The 18,990-nt window shown below is 48.2% G+C and overlaps 1 protein-coding gene across 1 annotated transcript in view; it reads left to right on the forward strand.

Moving 5' to 3' along the window:
* SHANK3 (SH3 and multiple ankyrin repeat domains 3) overlaps positions 1 to 18,990 on the forward strand; it is a 368,446-nt gene that overhangs the window by 207,045 nt on the left and 142,411 nt on the right. Inside the window, 1 exon segment of the mRNA XM_055807431.1 lies at positions 16,917 to 17,030. Within this exon segment, the coding sequence (XP_055663406.1) occupies positions 16,917 to 17,030 (114 nt within the window).

An 18,990-nucleotide genomic window follows, 5' to 3' on the forward strand; every position in this document is an offset into this window, starting at 1 on the left:
GGTGGGTTTGGCCTGTGCAGGTGTCCAGCAGCAGGAAGGCAGCTGCCTGCATTCTCCTTCCATTCACTGGTGCTCATGGGTAAAACCTCCGGCACCGGGGCAGCACCTGCTTGAACTCATGTGTGATGTCTGCAGCAGCAGCACCGTATGGTCATGAGGCCCATGCATTCACAAGGGACCAGAAGCTGCAGAACATGTTTAGAAGCCTGTTATTTCTTGGCATGATTCTGCCATCTGGGGATGGGAATAGGAGCAGCCCCATCAGCCTGTCCTCAGCAGTGGCCAGCAACAGGTGCCCGGGGAAGAGAGTGAAATTTGGAAGCATATGAGTCCCAGAGCACTTCGTCTATGTTCCTAGTCCCTAACAGTACTTGCTTATGTTTTTGTAGGGATCTTTGCTCTTTTAACATGTACAAATTCTTTGCAGCTACAGCAGCTTAACTGACATTCGTGTGAAAAGCCATTTCTCTGGAGGCTTTTTTGACCTTCTGTTTGCTGGGTTTTTCTGATGACAACTAAGTTTTTGATGAAAGAAGCAATGGGCAGGGGATCCCTGTTCATGCAGTGCTGCTCTTGACAGAAGTGTACAAAGTCTTAGCCCTAACTTCTCCTCCAGGTTAGAGGCTGCCCATTCCTTGTCCAGAGCTATTCCTTTCACTGACCTTGTCACCCTTTTCCATATCTTTCCCAGTTGTGCTGTGACCTCTGAGCTGAGGGAGCTGAACTGCACATGGTATTTAGGATACTCTTCCTCTTCTGCTTATCCCTGACACGTAGTTAGGTTTTTGTTGCTGTCAGTCACTGAGCTGTTCTCACACAAAGTTCTAAATCAAAACCTCATTCCTGAGAGGCAACAAGTCAGAGCCTGGTATTGTATGTGCAATATTAATTATTCCTGCTTGTACACAGCCAGGGCCCATTTGCCTGTATTCGAATTGACCTGTTGTGCTCTCGCCCTGTGCTCGGTGTTGCACACTGTAAGCATTCAGAGCGATGTCAGTGGTCTGGCTCTTCTCCCCCTGAGCACTTCCAGCCAGGTGCTCTCCCCACCTCCCAGGGGGCTGATGACTGCAGGCACTTTCAGACCTTCCCAAGCAGCTGAGCCTTGGCCTGTCCCACTGCAGGAGCAGAGCAGACAGCATCCTCCCCGTGTTCCCAGCTGTCGGCAGCAGCTGGCATCCTGGAAGTGGCCACCTGCGTTGCAGAGGGGTCATGGGTCCAACTGGATCTTCATGACAGATTTTTGTGAAAACTCTTGCTTTTCCTCAGCAGCATGGAGTGTCACCATCCAGTACCAGCCTCCCATAGTGAAGCTCTGAGCCTGAGGGGGAATCAGAGGTGCAAGGGGCTCTCCTGCGCATCTGCCTGTGTGCCAGCCTGCAGCATTGGTACCCCTGACTGGCTGCAGGGCTGGAGGGCTCTGTGAATGTTCACAGCATGAACCTGTGTGTGGAGGGGATGCCTGAGAGAACACCTGCTATGCCTTCCATCATCACTGAAGATGGGATGTAATCTGCCTTCATACTGCTCTTGTTCCCGTGTGTGCTTTTGCAAGGCGTGGGGAGAACAGGCACGGTCACACATGTTGCCCCAGGTTTCCCTGCTCCATGGCTGGAGCAGGAGCTTGAAGTAGGGGAACCTCCCCTTTATCTTGGTGAGTGTGAATGACAGATCTTGAGGGTGAACCATGCCGGTTTGTCTAGCACAGCAGAGCAGCCTGAGCCCTTCCAGTGGCCCACATGTGTTGGAATGTGCCCTTGGGAAGGGTCTTTGGCTGCCAGTCCTGCTGCCCCCTGGGAAGCTGGAGTACCTCGGAGGTGCAGACATCTCAGGCCCTGAGACAGAGGGAACTGCTGGAGGAGGAGTGCTGGGGGTACGTGCACTGCGGTGTCAGACACAGTAACTTGTGCCATGATTCATCTGAGTTTTCCAGGGCGTCCTTGGCTTTAGGGAAGGTTTGACGGGCCCAGCATCCTGAGAAGTCTCCCTGCAGACTGCCTGTCAGGCCGGCTGCTGATGCTGGGGGAGCTGCTGGGGCCGGGGCTCTGCAGCGCTGGGCTGCCTGCAGTCCCAAGCAGTAGATGCATGCTCGGGTTGGGCTGTGGTGGCCATGGAAAGGGCACGGGGCCTGCATCCCTGGGGAATCCACTCACACTGGAAATATTGCCACTGTGAGCTGCATAGGTGGGATTAATGTCCCCAGGAGATAGGGAAGGGAAAGGGGAAAAGATCAGCCGGTGGTGGGAGAGAAGAGGGTGAAGTATGGACAGCAGAAGAGAACTGCAGCAGTTGCCTTTCAGCTCCGGCCATCTGGGCCAGGGCCACCCTGCTTAAGCTTTGCATATCACGTTTTGAATCTGCTTACTGGGTACTAGATCCTGAAGCTCTGCCTAGGCTGAAAAGTCCTCATTAACATTTTGGGAATACGTTAATTCCCTTCCTTTCCTATTCCAACCTGCTGACTTTGATTGGCACTATTTTTTACAATAAATGCTTAATTAAAGGCATAATGACTGTATAATGATTGTATTAAAAGCAAGATGATTATAAAAATCAGCTTAGCAGCTGGAGGCTGCAGGGCTGGAATAGCTCAGAGCAGAAAACAGTGCGGCGGTACTGTGGAGGCTGCGCTCACAAGTTGATTATATGCAGCATCTCTGTTGCACTCACAGACCCCCAGCCCCCTCATTCTGAACGCTGTACAGAAACTCACTGCAGAAATACCTTCTGCCTTAAGGAATTTCAGCCTAAACCAGCAGTAAGTGGGGGAAAGGCAGATGTGCTGCTGCTGCCTACTACTGGGATGACTGCAGAGCTGTGGCATGAAGGAAGCTATAAAACGTGATGCACTTCTGCACTGGCTGCAGCCTCAGGTCTCTGCTGGTCTCTGACTCCTGCAGACAGGTAAGCCATGTTCAAGGTCACAGTCCTTATCTGCAGTATGCGCTATGGTCTGGTCCAGCACAGGGAGCGTGAAGCTCTGGGCTAAGGCCATGACTGACCTTGCGCTTTGAGCACAGTAGCACTGTCCCCAGCCAGGATGGAGATGTGCCAGGTTAGGGCCAGCTTGCTGAGAGCTTGTCAGACCTCCTTCCTAGCTTCACTGCCCCCTGCTCTGAGCATCGCCACTTCGTGCTGGGCTACCTCTGCTAGCGTGCACATGCGGCTGGTGAAGGACCAAACTGGGTTCTCCTCACCAGCTGACTCCATACTCATGCAGATCTCACCCCTGAGGAGTGGTGGGCATGAAACGTGCATCAGCCAGCCTTTGTGGTGTGTCCTTAAAGTACTGATGAACATAACATGAAACTCAGAGCAGAAATGACCCAGGAGAGGGAGCATGACAAACCCCTGCAGAGCCTGTGGCTTGTCTTCTGTTGGACCGTGTGCTGTGCTGCAGGGCTGTGCAGAGCCAAGGGCAGAGTGTTTTGGTTTTACGTGCTGTACAGGCTCTTGCCCTTCCCTTCTAATGGCACTCAGGTGGATTCCATCTGCTCCTGGAGACTTTTCAGGTCCCCAGGCCTTGAGCTTAATTGCTTTTACCTACCTGCATCTGAAGGTGCCAAGAAAGTTGCGATGTAGTTGGTGACAGATGGTGCAGGCAAGGGTGGTCTGAGCTTTCTCCCTGCTGTGCCAGTTTGCTCTTTGTGCCCATTCTTCAGGTCATGTTCCCGCTCATCCGTAATGATCTCATTTCCTCTGCCTCTCCACTGCTATATTTGAGCTCTGTGCCACCTTAGATCTCATTTGGACCCAGCTGTGCCTCTTTTCCTCTGTGGTAGCTGGAGCCCCAAACTTAACAAGATACAGAAGAGGCAATTTAGAAAGTGCCCCTCACCCCGGACTATTAATGGTGCCATCCTTGGGTCAGGGTAGTCTGTGTGAAAAGCTGAAGGTTGCAAGTTCAGTAAAGCATAAATACTTAATATGGTGTTTGAGGGCAGCTTTAAAAAGAGGTTACGAGCTATTTAAGTGTGCACTGATGAGGCAATGGTAGGAACAGACGCTGAGAGAAGTACTTCTTGTTTCTTCCCTTTTTGTTGTCCTATGCGCCTCTAAAATAGGTTACATACGTCAAAATGCAGGTTATGTGTTTATAGCAGATATTCTGGTGGTCCTAGGTGGGAAGCACCGGGTCTCTGGCTGGAAGTGTTCACACACACGTGGTACCTGTGGGAAGGAGCAGCTAGGAGGGACTGGACTCTGTGGCCCAGTTGTTGCCAGTGCTGCTGTGCTTTGCCCACCATGTAGGGGAGGCTGCAAGTCTGCAGAGCTGCTGTGCTTGGAGCATGTCCCTTTCATGGCCTCTTAGACAGGGAGGTGCAGAGCTGCCAACACAAACCTGTGCCTGGACTGTCCAATGCGAAAGGCTGTGAGGATGCAGCATGTGCAAACCTCTGCCAGACCCATTGAGGCTTGTTTGGTTTGTGTTCTTCTGAACTGGGCGCTGGAGGTTGCTTGCATGCACTGGCAGTCCTGAGCTCTGGGAACAGCATGAGTGGTGATTGCTCCTCGGGCACACAGCGTAGTCCCCAGCAAAGGCGGCACTTCTCTTTCTGTGGACAGAGCTGGTCCAAGCTTGCAGAAGAAACTCTTGCAGAAAGAACCCAGCACAACTTCACTGTCTTGAGCTTCAAGCCCAGCTGTGTGTACCACCAGGGCAGGTGGCTGCTGTAACCTTACTCAGCTGATTCTTTGGACCACTGTAAAATTTAATCCTCCCCAGGATTTCTTCAGGAACATTGAGGAAATGCACCCCACACCTCTTGTTTCATTTTTAATACAGCAGTGAAGATTTTTCCTTCCTTTTCATCCTTCTCTCTTTTAAAAATCATTTAGATGTGAAGTGCCATGAATGCAAAATAGTAGGATGCCAAAAGAGTCACCTCCGTCATCATGGCCTCTTCCTGTACAGGAAGCAGATCAAAGTGCCATGTCTTTGGAGTTAGCTTTAGTTTGGGGATCTTTTTTGTTCCTTCCTCTAGAGATGATCTGCATTTTCTGCCTGACTTGGAAGTCTATGATCTTGCATGCTGAATTGCTGCCAAAGTTGCTTGGCTTTAACAGCAGTTCCGCTGGCTTTGCTATTCTGAAGATTCTTCAAGATCATCTTTTCTTGAGGAGTCGTGCACTTGATCAGGTAGTCTTCTCTGCTTGTTCCGTTCGACACGGCAGCCTGCAGCTTGGACTCAGGCCAGCACATGTAGCTGCAGTGTTCACTTTTTTCATCCACTGATAACTATAAATCATACCAACAATTTCATGGCATGACTGGCGGCTGCAGTTTGAGCAAGCCAAGGCAAAGGCTGTACATTGTCAGGCATTTGATATACTACACTGAGATTTTCTGTGCCCAGGACTAAAAGCATCTTAAAACTTGCTCTGGTGCAATGGTAGTTTTCAACTCTTAAAATTCTTAGTGAGTCAATTCAGAGGGGGATTTTAGGTTTCTTCTGTATGGTCTGAATATTTGTAGTCTTACTTGCGATCTTAGCCCCTACTGCGATTCAGTTGTTGGAAGAGATGGGAATTCTTCAGTCTGTTTATTTGTCATCTTCATTTGAGGAGGAAATGTTACTCTGCTGCAAGAGTAAACTTGCATGGTAGACTCTGAAGCTCTCCTTTAACTAATCATTTTCACTGATGGGGCTTTGGTCGAGATCTCCACTAGCCACCAAGATTAAACTGTCTCTGGCCATAGAGAGCACCGGCAAACTCAGCCGAGGTGAATAAGGGACTAGGAGAGCCCACTGACTTTCTATCTGCACGAAGAGCTGGCATTTTCATGGCAGGAACAAGACTCCCCTTCTGAGCTAGCGCTTTCTGTGTTGGATTCCTGTCTGGAGCAATTTCTTTTGATATTACAAAGAAAATGTGTAACCTTTGAGTGAGGTAAGTCCACTTATTTTGCTTTGAGACTTTTTTTATCCCCATGAAGTAACCTAGGTAGGGGAGATAGGTGTGGTTGAAGGATGCCAAATGGCTATGGTAGAGAGGGAGTCCCCTGAACCCTGTTTGGATGGGAATGACTGGAGGTTGTAGGAAGCTTCATGTGCACTTACATCCTGGTGTAACCTAGCAGTGGCATGGCTAACCAGGTGCAGGTGCTCCTGCATTTGAGCTGCTGAGTTGTTGGTGTGGTTAACTGCTCTGAACACCAAGTGCAGGACTCCCCGAGGGCAGGTGCTGGGGAAGAGTCTGGCCATGGAAAGCTTGTTGGGTCAAGGCAAGACCTGGGTAGAAGTTCATGCCCCAGTGGTGTGCAGCCTCTAAGGCAGGTAACGCTTCTGCAGCAGACTTGCTAGAGTCTACAGCAGAAAGAAGTGTTGAGTGCCTTTGTTAGGGAGAATTGTGCATGTATGAAGGGCTGGGAGAAGGTCCACCCTCAGGATATATGTAGAGCTTCCCATTGGGAGAGCAAAATGCTTTTCCTTGATAAATCAAAATTGCAGGGGTGTGTGCTTTTGTTCATGGGCGATGTGGGAATGGCTCATTGTCCACACATAGTTCTGTAGTGTTTTGAGGTGTATTCAGTGGGGTAGTGGATGTGACTTTTATCCGTGACCGAGTGACAGGAGGACTCGGTTTCCATGTTGGTATGCAGACTCTGGGTTCTCATCTGTTGTCAGTAAAGGAGCACGTGTTGTCTAATGAAGGTTTGTTGAAGTGTAACCAGGATGAAGAGCCTCCCCAGGGCATTTCAGTGGAAGGGTATCAGGCTGGTGGGCACACTTTTTTTTTCTGTTCATCTGGGGGCCCCATATGAATCTTTCCTGTTTTCCCTAGTTTCTTTAACTGCCAACTTGTCTCTCCCTTATTTTTTTTATTAATAAACTCAAGTGAAATCTGTCATTGTGATGAAAGGACCCTGAAACATCTGCCAGATGGATTGTACACAGTCAGTTTATTAATTTGATGGGGCATTTAAAATCAGCCTTTATAACTGTGTTTTAATTTCATAACAAATAAAGCAGCTGTGCAGGGTGAAAAGTTGGGCTATTGCGGCATATGCTGGGAGCTCACTGACTCTAGAAATGCCTTGGGTTTTACAGCTTGACCCATCGGGGATCTGTGAACTTTGTCAGATAACAGAGTCCCCAGTTCTGGGACTTAGGGAGGCCCTAGCCTCGTTGTGCTGGTGCTAGAGACTGTGCCTTCCCAAGTCTAAGGTTCCTGAGCCACAACTGGTGGGATTCTTCTAGAGAGAGGATGCTGCTAATTTTGATTCACAAACACTCCTGGGATTTGGGTATCAAGAGTGTGAGTAATTGTGCATTTGAGAATACGTAGCCTGTGTACGTGGGATGTGCTCAGGCTCAGTAGACTATGTGCATACCCTCGGGCAGCATACTAGGGTGTTGAAGTTGAGGTGGGAATTAACAGGGCTCAAAGCAAAGGATGTAAAGCCATGTGAAACTTTATGTTGCTTGGCTTACTTCCAGATTTGACTGTGTCTCGGTATAGACACAGGCAAATTAAACGGAAAGGAGGAGAAACTTTTCCTAGTGTGGGAAAACACTTAATAGTAAGAAACGTGGAGCCTGACAAGCTCTGGAATAAGTGAAGGTCACAGCACAGTACTGCTGCTCAGATGAAGGACTTGACCAAAAAATGGGTCAGTTACTGATGACTTTTCAAAGCTCAGCAACAGTAATTTACAGCTGACATTGCGCAAAACTGTGCTGTTGGCATGGTTCTGGCACCTTACCTTTTTCTGGGTCCCTAGGATGGCAGTGGCTCAGAAGCGAAAAATGTGAAGCTGAAGAGTGTGATTGAGAGGCCACGTCATCTCCATGTTAGCCTCTCAAGCAGATTTGGGTGCTTTGTATAATACCCAGGTTATGTCAGAGATTGTCTGGGACATGGAGTTGTTGCACAAGTTGAGGCAATGTTTGTTTATTTGCTAGGAAATTATTTTGGAATAAAACAGCCTAGAGACCAGTCTATGACAGAAGCACCTGTTTCCTCTTGATCTTGAATTACAAGTATATAGTGGTGGTGTTTCAATGATGGGATGTGCATCTAGTCTTGGAGTGAGGTCAGGGTACCTGTTCTTCCCCTCCCCCTCCATTTTGTAGCCTTCTGGAATTCATCTTTGCTTGTAACACATCTTCAAGGGACCAGCTCTGCTGGGGTAGGGTTGGCTATAGACTGGAACAAAATTTTAGCAATGCAGTGAAGTTAGTTAGCTGTGCTTGGCAGGGTAGCTAATCAGGAGCTGCAAGTAATCCAGAATGCCCAGGGATATAGGAAGCCCTGAATCCCTGTGCCATATGGACAGCAGTAGTGCTATTAGCATGGGAGCCCCAAATGAACATCTTTATGGATTACCGAGCACTGCAGATATGTCACTTGCAGTCATGTATCAGGTTTGAGAGGAACACAAACGCTGTATTTGCCTTTCTCCCTCATTGTTAAGGGCATCTTTCGTGGTCAGGGTGGCTTCAGAACAGCCTTTTTGTTGGAGTGGTCAGGGAAGGTCTCTGAAACCTGGGTCTGATACCCCTCTCTGGGCGTCAGTGCACATCTTTGTGCTGCCTGTTGCAGAGGCGTGGTGTGATGCCTCTGGGTTTCTGAGGTGTGCCTTATCTCACAAGGTTTGGAAGTCTCTGGATTCAGATTCTGTGTCTGTCCCCCAGGTGGCTTCCTGATAGTCATTTAATAGATAAAACAAGCAGAATGGATTTTTCCCTTGTTTGTAGCTCAAGACATAAGATGTGAATTCTGATGTTTTTCTGCACCTTGGGGCAGAAACTAAATTAACCTGTTATCTAGGAATTTGGCCATGACAGCTCCCAAGGATGCTGAAAACCCACAGACGTGGCGGTGGGTGAGATCCAGGTGCAGTGTCAGACCAAGGCTGACAGGGAGCTGCAGGGGGCCAGAATCCAAGGGAACAAACACACTGGGGTCCTGTGTGTCACAGTCCCTGGGGCAGTGAAGGAGAGGGCAGGTCTGAAGGGTGCCAGAGTGGCCTAGAGAGAGCTGTGGTATGCAGGGTGGTGTTGGAATGTCAGGGAAGGTCAAAGGGGGATGAGGACTGCCCTCAAACGTTGCCTCTGCCACTTAGCAGAGGAGTGCTGGAAAGAGCAAGGCCCCTCTCGGCGCTCCTGGGGAGTTGAGGTTTGGTGGCATCGTTAGAGGAAGAGGGAAACCTTGGCAGGGAGTTCAGCTGGAGGGACCTCAGCAGAGTTCAGCGTGGGAGTCCGCAGGGAAGATGAGCAGAGCTGTGAGTAAGGATTGATAAGAGGAAGCCTGTGAAAAATGAAATGAAGGGTGTTACACACTGGGAAGCAGGGCCTGCAGAGTTTTCCTTGTTGCCCTCCAAGTTGTTCTTTATCTTCATGCGTTAGCTTGTCCCCAGCACAGCAGAATCTGAACTGGCAGTCATGTTTGCGTACTGCAGTACCTGTGCTGGTATAGCTGGGGTCCTTTCAGCTTCTCCCCTTGTCAGGGGCTCCACAGCACCGTAAGTGAAGACAGCAGTTACATGTGCTTGGCTGTGAAATCGCTTCTCTGTTCGATTTTCATGGCCTGGAAGAGATGATGGGTGCAGTATGTTACGAAGTTCTGTATCTGTGTCATTAGCTCCAGGGTGACAAAAGGAAACAGTGGAGATTGGGACCTCTTGGCGCAAGAGCTGGCTGGTACATGGAGTTGGTTGGCAATTCTGTTACACGCCTACCTTGAGTCCTCATCTGGGAGCAGGGGTAACACATTGATGGATGTGTTGAAGAAAACTACTGCAGCACCACTGTTGTAAGTGTAGAGAGACCCTCAGGGTGGGCTTGGGTCTCCAACACTGCCTGCCAGGAGGAGACCTTCACACACGGCTCATGGGTGACCCCACAGCTGGCCCCTGAGAGTAACCTTTGTAGGGCGTATTCCCTGAGGCACAAGTGGACCCTAGTCTTCAAGCTCTCATCTCTTGTTGTAATAATGGGCTTTAGGCAAGAATAACAACCAAAACATTTCTTAAAAGATACCACTGAGTGCAAAGGTCAAAAGGGGTCTGTAGGCAGGCCAGGGTCAAGCCAAGTCCGTGCAGATGCAGGTGACTTGGTCCTGCAGCTTCTCAAGCAAGAGCTGCAGAGTGCTCTGCAGGCTGTGCTGCACTCCAGGCATGGTGCCATCCTTGGGACTTGCCCTGGAGAAGCTAGAAGGAGGAATATGGCAGTGAATCCCTTCTATGCAAAACCCTCTGATGCTGAAGAGAGATCCTGTGTTCCTCAGAGCAAGATGGGCACCATACCTCATGAGCAGACGCTATGGGAAATGGGCCAGTGGCTGCCATGTCCTCAGCAGATGCCGGGGTGATCCCTGCACTAACAGAGCAGGAGAGGGAAATTGTCTTGTGAGACAAAACTGAGGAGGAAGATTCTGCTTGAGCAGTGAATGAGACGAGGGTTGGCCTGAGCCCAGCCTCATGAATAAATGAGCAGCTTGGGTGCTAGGAGTGACATTTCTAATAGGGAGGAAACAATTAACAACTCAAAGTGGGACAAATCTGTACCTGAGAGACTTTGTGAGAAGGCAGCTTCTGGGATTACTCTGGAAAGGAGCAATCTCATATCAGTGTGTAAGGGACTCAGGAAAGGGAAGACCCATAGCCGCTATGGGTTGGTGGGTTTGGGGTTTTTTTGTGTGTGTGTTTGTTTTGTTTTTTGTCTTGGAACTTGTGAAGTAAAAGAAAATGAGAGCTTCAAAAGGAACAAAGGTGATGGGAACAAACTAAAGAGTTTTGTCGTCCCAGCCACCTGTGGTGTCGCTAATCGATGTGAGAGGCATATCTTGGTAGCATCAAGAGTCCTGTCAGGTTGGAGACCTGCTTTGTGCTGTGCAACAGAGAAAAGGCAGGACCAGGTCCTGGAACTGCAGGTTGTAGAGTCAACAGTAGAATAGCTGGCAATGCAGATATGGGGTGCAAAGAGGTGGTCTTAAAGAGCTGATGCTTCTGAGCTGGTTCTATATGTAGGCTTTAAAGGGTTAAATAGGATTGAAATGAATGGAATGAACACAGGGGGAAAAAAGCGTAGTCTTTGGTCAGGACAGCTGCCTGGTCATTTGCAGCTGGCTGGGGTCCATAAGCATCATTTCGGGAGGGAATTTTCCACAAGATCTGAAGGATGCTACAGTGGATTCTCCAAGGGAGAAGTTTGCAGGTACAGTGGAGTCTGTAGGAGGCAGCATAAAATGGTCTGGAAGATGTGTTTGGAAATGAGTAAAAGCTGCAAATGGCATGGGCAAAAGTAGGGTCAGGTCCGTGGTAGAACAGTGATGGAAGATGGATTTGTGCCTCAAAGGGGAAGGTAGGAATGCAGACACATTTGGTATGAGAGTGGAGGAGTTGGCAAGAGATCCTTCAGGAGTGGTTGAGATAAAACCAAGATGATTTCAGCAGCTGCTGTGGGCTTGTCCTCCAGGGTCCTGCAGCTGCAGGCTGAAGGATCCTTGCAGGCAAACCCAAGTCGAGAACGTGGCAGTCACTTGGGCTTCTTTGTTCAGGCCATGGAGCAAACAGCACTATAGCATGATCCTGGGGAAGCTGCAGTGGGACTTGACCAGCCAGGGTCTGGGATCCAGACTTCATTAGCTAGGACTTCCTTCATTAAAGAATTTTTTCCCCAGTATGTCTTGTTTGTTAATTTCTTCAAAGCATATTTAAGCATTTCATGTGCGCATCCCAACATGACTCAGTATATGCCTCATTACCATGTTTATAGCTATTGAAATTACCAGTGACCTTCAGAGCTGATGGCTGTGTGTATGAGTCGCCCAGCTTGCATCAATGATTTGTAGGTCTCAGTAGACCATTTATTTCTCTTTTCCTGTCAGTGCCGGCTTTTTCTTGACTGCTGTGGTATTGCCCACTCGCTTTAAAGGCCCCCATGGGAGAGGAGGGCTGTCACAGGTGAGGTGGGCTCCCAGGGGATTCTGAGCCTGGAACCAAAGGATAAGGGCCTGACTTTGCAGAAGAAAATGAAACAGGCTTTTGGAGTGACTTGCTGGGAGAGGCTGCTGGGAGATGGCATCCATGGGTCAAGTCAGGCCCTGCTGAAGTCCAGCTGAATCCAAGCTGCTGCTTGAGTGCTGTCCTTCTGGTGTGCCAGGCATGCATTGTTGTAACTTCAGAGTTCCTTGGCACCCATCTGCTCCTCTCCCTGCCAGCCCAAAGTTCATGCTCTCTGTACCTCATTTCTGAAGAAGTTGCATGTGTATACGTCAAGAAAAGTTTGAATGAGTACCTCTGAAGCTGAGGTACCTACCTTCTTCACCTCAGCTTTCACTGGTAAGACCGGGCTTCAGCAATTCCAGGTCCCTGAGACCTGGGGGATAGTCCATGGCAAGGTAGGCATACCCTCAGTGGAGGAGAATTAGGTTAGGGAACATTCAAACAAACTGGACATATAAGAGTCCACAGGCCTGATGAGGTGCAGCTGTGAGTGCTGAGGGAGCTGGCTGGTGGCATTGCCAGGCCACATCTCCATCATCTTTGAAAGGTCATGGTAGTCAGGAGAGTTTCCTGATGACTGGAAGACAGCAAATGTCACTCCTGCTTTCAAGAAAAGCAAGGCGGAGTGTGTGGGAAACTCCAGACTGGTCAGTCTCACCTTGATCCCTGGGAAGGTGATGGAGCAACTAACCCTGGAAACCATTTCCAAACACATGAAGGACAAGATGGTGACTGGGAGTAGCCAGCCTGGATTTGTGAAGGGGAAATTCTGCTTAACCAAGCTGACAGCCTTCTGCAGCGAAGTGGCTAGCTTGCTGGATGAGGGGAGAGCAGCGGATATTGTTTGACTTTAGCGAGGTTTTAATGTTGTCTCATGTAATGTTCTCAGAGACAAACTGGCAAAATAGGGACAACTCCAAATTTTTCCTTTCATTAGAATAAGACTGAGTTTGCAGTTACCTTAAAATCTGTGTTCAGCTCAATGCCAGACAGGGTGAGACTTCAGTCCTTCCAGTCCTCAAGCAGTAGCAAATCTTAAAAAGGAGCGCTGTGTGCCTGAAGAGCCCAGCATTACAATGCCAGAACAGAAGGCTCTGGAGAGCTGGATGAGCTCTCCTCCATGAGGGGTTGGTTTGGAAGTGGAAATTTGAAGTACTAGAAAATGGAAATGTTCCACTGGGAAGTTTTATCAGACCTTTTAAAGCATAGATGAGAGCAGTGGGAAATAAGGTACAGGATTTGGGTCTGTTCCAAATTGTGACATAGTCATAACCTTTGGAGAGCAGGAGCATTTGCATCTTAAGAAAAGATCTAGAGAAGACACTGAAACGAGTCTCCTGTTTGGCTTGAAAGTCAGGCTGGCTTGCTTGCTTTTCCCTTGCTTCCTATAGGACTAATGCCTAAATACAGGTAATCATGGAGTTGTTCTTTGGGGAGCTTGCTCTGGCTGGCATGGAGCAGTGTTAATTTATTGCTTGGATTTAGCTATGAATGACATGCGGGCACTATGGTGATGGGTGTGGGGATAAACCTGGTAGTGCTGTCTCTGAAGTGTCAGGGGGGAGCTGAATCGGAAAGGCAGCAGCACATGGCAGATAGTAGATGTGTCTGTGCCTTTTGCCAGTCGGGATATGAAATACCATAGTAATTCAGGTGTTTATTTGTTGATTAATTAAAAAAAATATATAAAAATTGTCCACTCGGTCACCAGCAACAGAAATCCCAGCCTGGCAGTAGGACTGTGATCCATGTTGAGGGCAAGGTGTGCTGCTCTGTGCGTAGTCACACACTCCTTGTTCCTGAGCTGAAAGACCTATGGATCTGCCAACTGGGATTTAACCCTTATGTTCTATTCCCACCACTGGCATTTGTCTACCTTACCTGAGAAGGGCAGCTTTCCCTTCTAGCCCTGCATATAGCTCAGGATGGGTGCTGAACACCTAGCAGGAGCAAGTTCCCCAGACATGTTGGCCTTGATGGCTGTACCAAGAGCACAAGGACTCCTGCGTGGTCAGGGCTGCTGATATTTTGCATTGAGACAGCAAAAAAGAAAACATTTTCATTAGAAGTCTTTGACTTGGAAGGCACCGCTGCTCTAATGAAGAGAGCTAATCCCATAGTGATTTGTGTAGAGGTGACCAGCTGGGGCAGAAAGCAGTGCAGCTAACAGACGTGAAGCCTGAATGCTGAAGGAGGTGCAGGGTGGGACATTGGGGGTGGCGGAGGACAGCAGGATGAGACACAGATGACAGACAGCAGTCTAGTCGTTCAAACACAGTGCTCCTGCCTCCTTGTGCTACGGTGAAGCAGACATGTCCAGGAGAGAGGAGTCAAGCATGCTGGCCTCCACAGCCCTTTCTGGCCAGGTGCCTTGCTGTGTTCCAGCTGTAGGTGAGATTGTCTTCGTGGGGAGGTAACCTGAGAGGATGGCTATTGGGGAGTGGGAGCTCACCCTTTCAAATCGGGCATTTTTGTGCGTTCTGCAGAGTGCCCAGACTGTTCCAAGCTGTAGGTAAAGAAGTGATGAGTGATAGGATGCTGGGGATTGTGCAGAATCCTTGTGCTGTGGTGAAGACAAGCAGTAACTGACGTTTGTGTGGCTCTGACACCGTGCACAGCCATAGGATGCTTGCAGGGCCTTGTGGTACAGATTTTATTGTTATTAAAGAGTTTATTTCGAGAGCTGTTCCTACGGAGGATCAAAGATCTCATTGTTGGGGATCGTGTCATACCAGTGCTTTCATTTTCTTGGTGGTTTCTTTCACCTAGAGCTGAATAACCGCTGATCAGCTCCGTTCCTTCTGGCTGGTTGCATTGCAGCCTTAGGAGAATGAGACAGGTTTTCCCACACTTGCTGGTTGCCTCATCACTGTCATCCCATTGCCAAAGGGCCTTTCCAGTAACCAGCCACAGGAGGTTCCTCACCTTTTTACGGGGACCTGCATGATGGCCGAAGAGAGCATCCAGCAGCCTCCAAGGTCACTGCCTTTGTGCAGGGCCAGGTCATGAGACTTGTCTGCAAACCTGCGGTCTCTGCCTCTGGGAGAAGCAGATCTCTCTTTAACTGTCAAATTCGCTTCACTACGTTTCAGACCATAGGCAAGCTTAAAATGAAGTTTCTGCTATAAAAGCCATAAGGTTAAGTTATGATGACAAAGTTGGAGAAACAGCCATAGGAAGAAAGCATAAGATAAGATGATGCAAGTGTAAAATACCCCAAACATCAGCCTTTTTCTTCACTAGGGATTTGTTGAGGAGCTGTACGAATCCAGTTTACTGTCCCCTCTCTGTACTGAGGGCTTTTATAACAACTCCTGAAGTTTCAAAGCAAGTCCCGAGAAACCCTGTGTCTCTGTGCTAATCAAGAGGACCTCTTGATGTGATGGGCTTGCTTTCAAGAGCTCGTTATCCAGATAATGGTGACAGAATAGGATGCTGACTCCTTCTGGTTGTTGGGATGGTTTTTTTTTTGTCTGGATGTCAAATGAATTGCTGTTATGAATGCTACACCATAATGTTTTCCAAAGGATGTATCAAAAGCTTATTGCCTTCTGGTGATGTGCAGCAGTTTGTCTTGATCTATAGCATTTTATAGACTATATCTAACACGTTACTTCACAATCTGTTCCACAGACCACTGTGTTATCAAGTGTTAGGAAAGTGTTGTGAGCGACAGTAACCTGAAAACGTGCTTCTCTGCTTTCTTGGATCAGGATGGTGCAGTTAATTGGCCTTGTAAGTGCTTGAATTCAAGTGAAGTGAACATCAGCCATTTTCTGGATAAAACAGGGGTAATATTTGGGCACTCTGGATATAATCTATAAATGGAGAACATCCAGAAAGACCGGTAATGATTCTTTCCTCCCTTTCTTCTCTCTTGTATTATACGCACATTTGTTCTCTTGGTGCTGTGGGAACGACGAATATTTTCTCTGTTGTCATAGGAAATGTAGTGGTCACACCTGCTGCATTTTTAAATGCCCTGAAACAGTCCAGATTTTTCTTGCAGAGCCTGCTGGTATAAGGTGCGGGCGATCCAGTTGCAGGGAACTAGGTGATGAGAGCTGACATCAAACATGCATTTGCTGGTGATGGTTTTCATAGCAGAAACCTCAGACTGTTGTGTAATCTTGAACTGTGCTGGCTGGTCTGCTTTGGACCCCAGTTCATTCTTCAGGTGTAGTAAGAAGTGCTGGTTTTTTCTGTAGCTCTTCAGTAGTTTGTATCCCACTACCTGAAAGCCATCCTTTTCAGCCAGCAGTTGGTAAGGGGTTCAAGCTGATAGTTCCCTGGTTTAATGAGACAGCTCCTGATGTGATTCTCTGTTAAAATCTCCTTGACTCTGAATTCATTTAATCTTCAGAGCACATTTCAAGACTTCCTTTTTGTTTCTGTAAGCTCTGAGCAAGTAAAAACAAGGCTTAATGGGTTGGGAGAATTTTGCTGTGACAGTGAAGTACCTTCCTGTTTGCTGTGTCATTTAGAGTGAAACAGCTCTTGGTTTTTTGAACGTGGGCCAGTCAGGGCACCCCGGTTCTCAGTGACTTGTGCCGTCACCTTGGCCAGTTTATTTCCCTCTCTGCATCTCATTTTCCTTATGAGGCTGTGATTTCTCTGTTGCTCTGAGAATGTCAGAAGTCACTGTAGGTAGCATGTCTGGGTCCCCCATTAACAATCCTGCTTACAAAGACAGATGCTACCAATTTGCTGTTTCATTTTTGCAGCACATGGCTGCCTGAAGGCCGTTTCCACACTCTCTCTCTTCTGGACATGGGTGAAGGAAGCTCTTTGAAGGCTTCTTGAGGTGCTTTCTTCCTCCAGACCACACCTGACCACAGACAGATTATCTGTGCTTTGCCCTTTCATGTTTCCACTGTGTTAACACTGTATGATGGCCATTCTGGCCTCCCCTTCTTCTGGGAGCCCTGCTGATTCTCACATACCTGTTTGTTTCTTTCCACAGTGCTGAGTATTGGCGAAGGTGGCTTTTGGGAAGGAACTGTGAAAGGAAGGACTGGCTGGTTCCCGGCAGAATGTGTCGAGGAGGTGCAGATGCGACAGTATGATCCACGGCAAGGTAAGCTGTTTTTTTCGATCTGAGTCTCTCAGCAGATAGACCAGACAGACCTGGAAATTCAGAAGTATTTGATTTCTAGCAGTCTCCAAGTTTGCCCATTCTTTGCAACGTGCAATGGATGCATCTGAAAAATTGTATCTCAAGGTTCTTAGGTTATGATTGCAAATGTTACCGAGTGCATTTTAGCATCCAGTGGTAGACATGCTGGTCCACGGTGTGTGGTACTGTCGTGAGGAGAACACTCATCGGTCCCTTCTGTGGAGACTGCTGCAGTGGCAGGGTCTTCTGCAGGTAGCAGTGAGTGATGGAGCTAGAGAGTGTGACTGTTGATCTGAACTTCCAACCCCACATTACATTTTAGGAGGCTTCAAAAGAAAACAGTAATTCGCATGTGTTTGTTCTAGCCTGATAGAAAACATTAAAAATGGCTGTAACTCAGCCCTGGCACTCCTCACCCGCCATCTCCAGTGCCAGCCACCACCTAACACAAGTTTGCTGTTCCTGGAGGACAGCAGTGTCAGGAGGAGCTGTGGATTGCATGTGCCAAACAGCAGGTCACCATGACTAAGTGGGTCTCCTGCTGTTGCGGAGTGTACCACCACAACTTAACCCTTGTCACTGACAGCTGCCGAGGCAGCAGTCCTCTCCCAGCCTGAGGACTGGGTGGGAAACACTTTTGGCAAGCCTGAGCTTGTCCCAGTGTAAAGCAACTGAAGAGAACATCTGGATTATGGGGTTTTTTTAAATGTATTACTTGGGAGAGGAGAGGAGCAGCCCTGACTTGACAGATTTGGTGAAGCTCACTTTGCATATTAAATGAGCTTTAAAATTCAGACAGCTGGATTCTGGTAAGTGAGAGTTAGACCTTGATTACGAAGTTGGAAACTAAGTGGTAGAAGAGAAAAGAAAATCAATAAAGTACAGTTCTCTGTTTGCCCAACGACTAGTTTTAATTAAATTCTGGAAGCCTGAACCCACTTACAAAACTCTTTTCTTTGCCCTAATCCCAGTCCTTCCTGAGAGTTTTAAATGTATGTGTTTGCACCCTCGTGCATCTCCTTAACAGGATGCTTGCATTCCGTAAGTGAGCCACTAACTCTGTGTGTGCTGTGATGAGTATGTGGCAGGTCACTTGCACATCAGTCCCAGTGGATAAAGTACTTGGTGCCTTTGGGACCTGGTGGTGTGGCCGTGGAGGGTGTAGTGGGAGTGGAACTCCACTGGTTGTATTACAAACCTGGATGCTGCAGGGTCTGATCAGCAAAGCTTTTTTCTCCCTCCACCTCTGATTTAGTTCAGCTGTTAGCTCTCCAGCCTGAAGTTCCAGGCTGTGTTCCCAATACTCATTTGTATTCTTCCTTCAAATTATCTTTGTGTGTTCTTCATCTTTCTGCGCTGGCCTTTGCACACCCTGGCCAGGGAAGGCTCCTGCCTGAGCAAGGTGGTGTGAACTCCGCTGTACTCTGGACCCATGGGAGATGCCTGTTGATAGTGAAGACTTGAATGGGATATTCCTCCTTTTTCAAGAATGATTAGGGCTGATGAGTTGGGACTTCCAGTGAGAAGGTCCCACCTTCCTCCCTCTCATGCTGCTTTGGAGCTGTACTCTGGAGCCTTTTCAGTGTGCAGGGGCTGTTTGCCCTGCCCTTTTGTGATGCTAAGTGAAAAAAGAGACTAGACTAATTGACATGGTTTATAAACTCTTCCTGTATCTAGGAGTTCATGTTTGGTGGGTGCTTTCTTGGAGAATGTTAGGTGTTTGGGTTAAATTGAAGTTGTGTAGCGAAATGTGAAAAACAGTGGTGTTCAGACAAAAAAGCTGGAGCAGAGGCACAAGCATTTTCCTCTAGCTGTCCATACTGTTGTTGGCCTGTCCCCCAGCATGGTTTTGGCTTTTGCCGACTTTTACTTTTCCAGACAAAGCTTGGGTACAGTTTTCAGGTACAGGTTTTGTGCAGAA

The sequence above is a fragment of the Falco peregrinus genome, chromosome 6 (genome assembly GCF_023634155.1).
Source record: "Falco peregrinus isolate bFalPer1 chromosome 6, bFalPer1.pri, whole genome shotgun sequence".
Classification (NCBI taxonomy): Eukaryota; Metazoa; Chordata; class Aves; order Falconiformes; family Falconidae; genus Falco; species Falco peregrinus.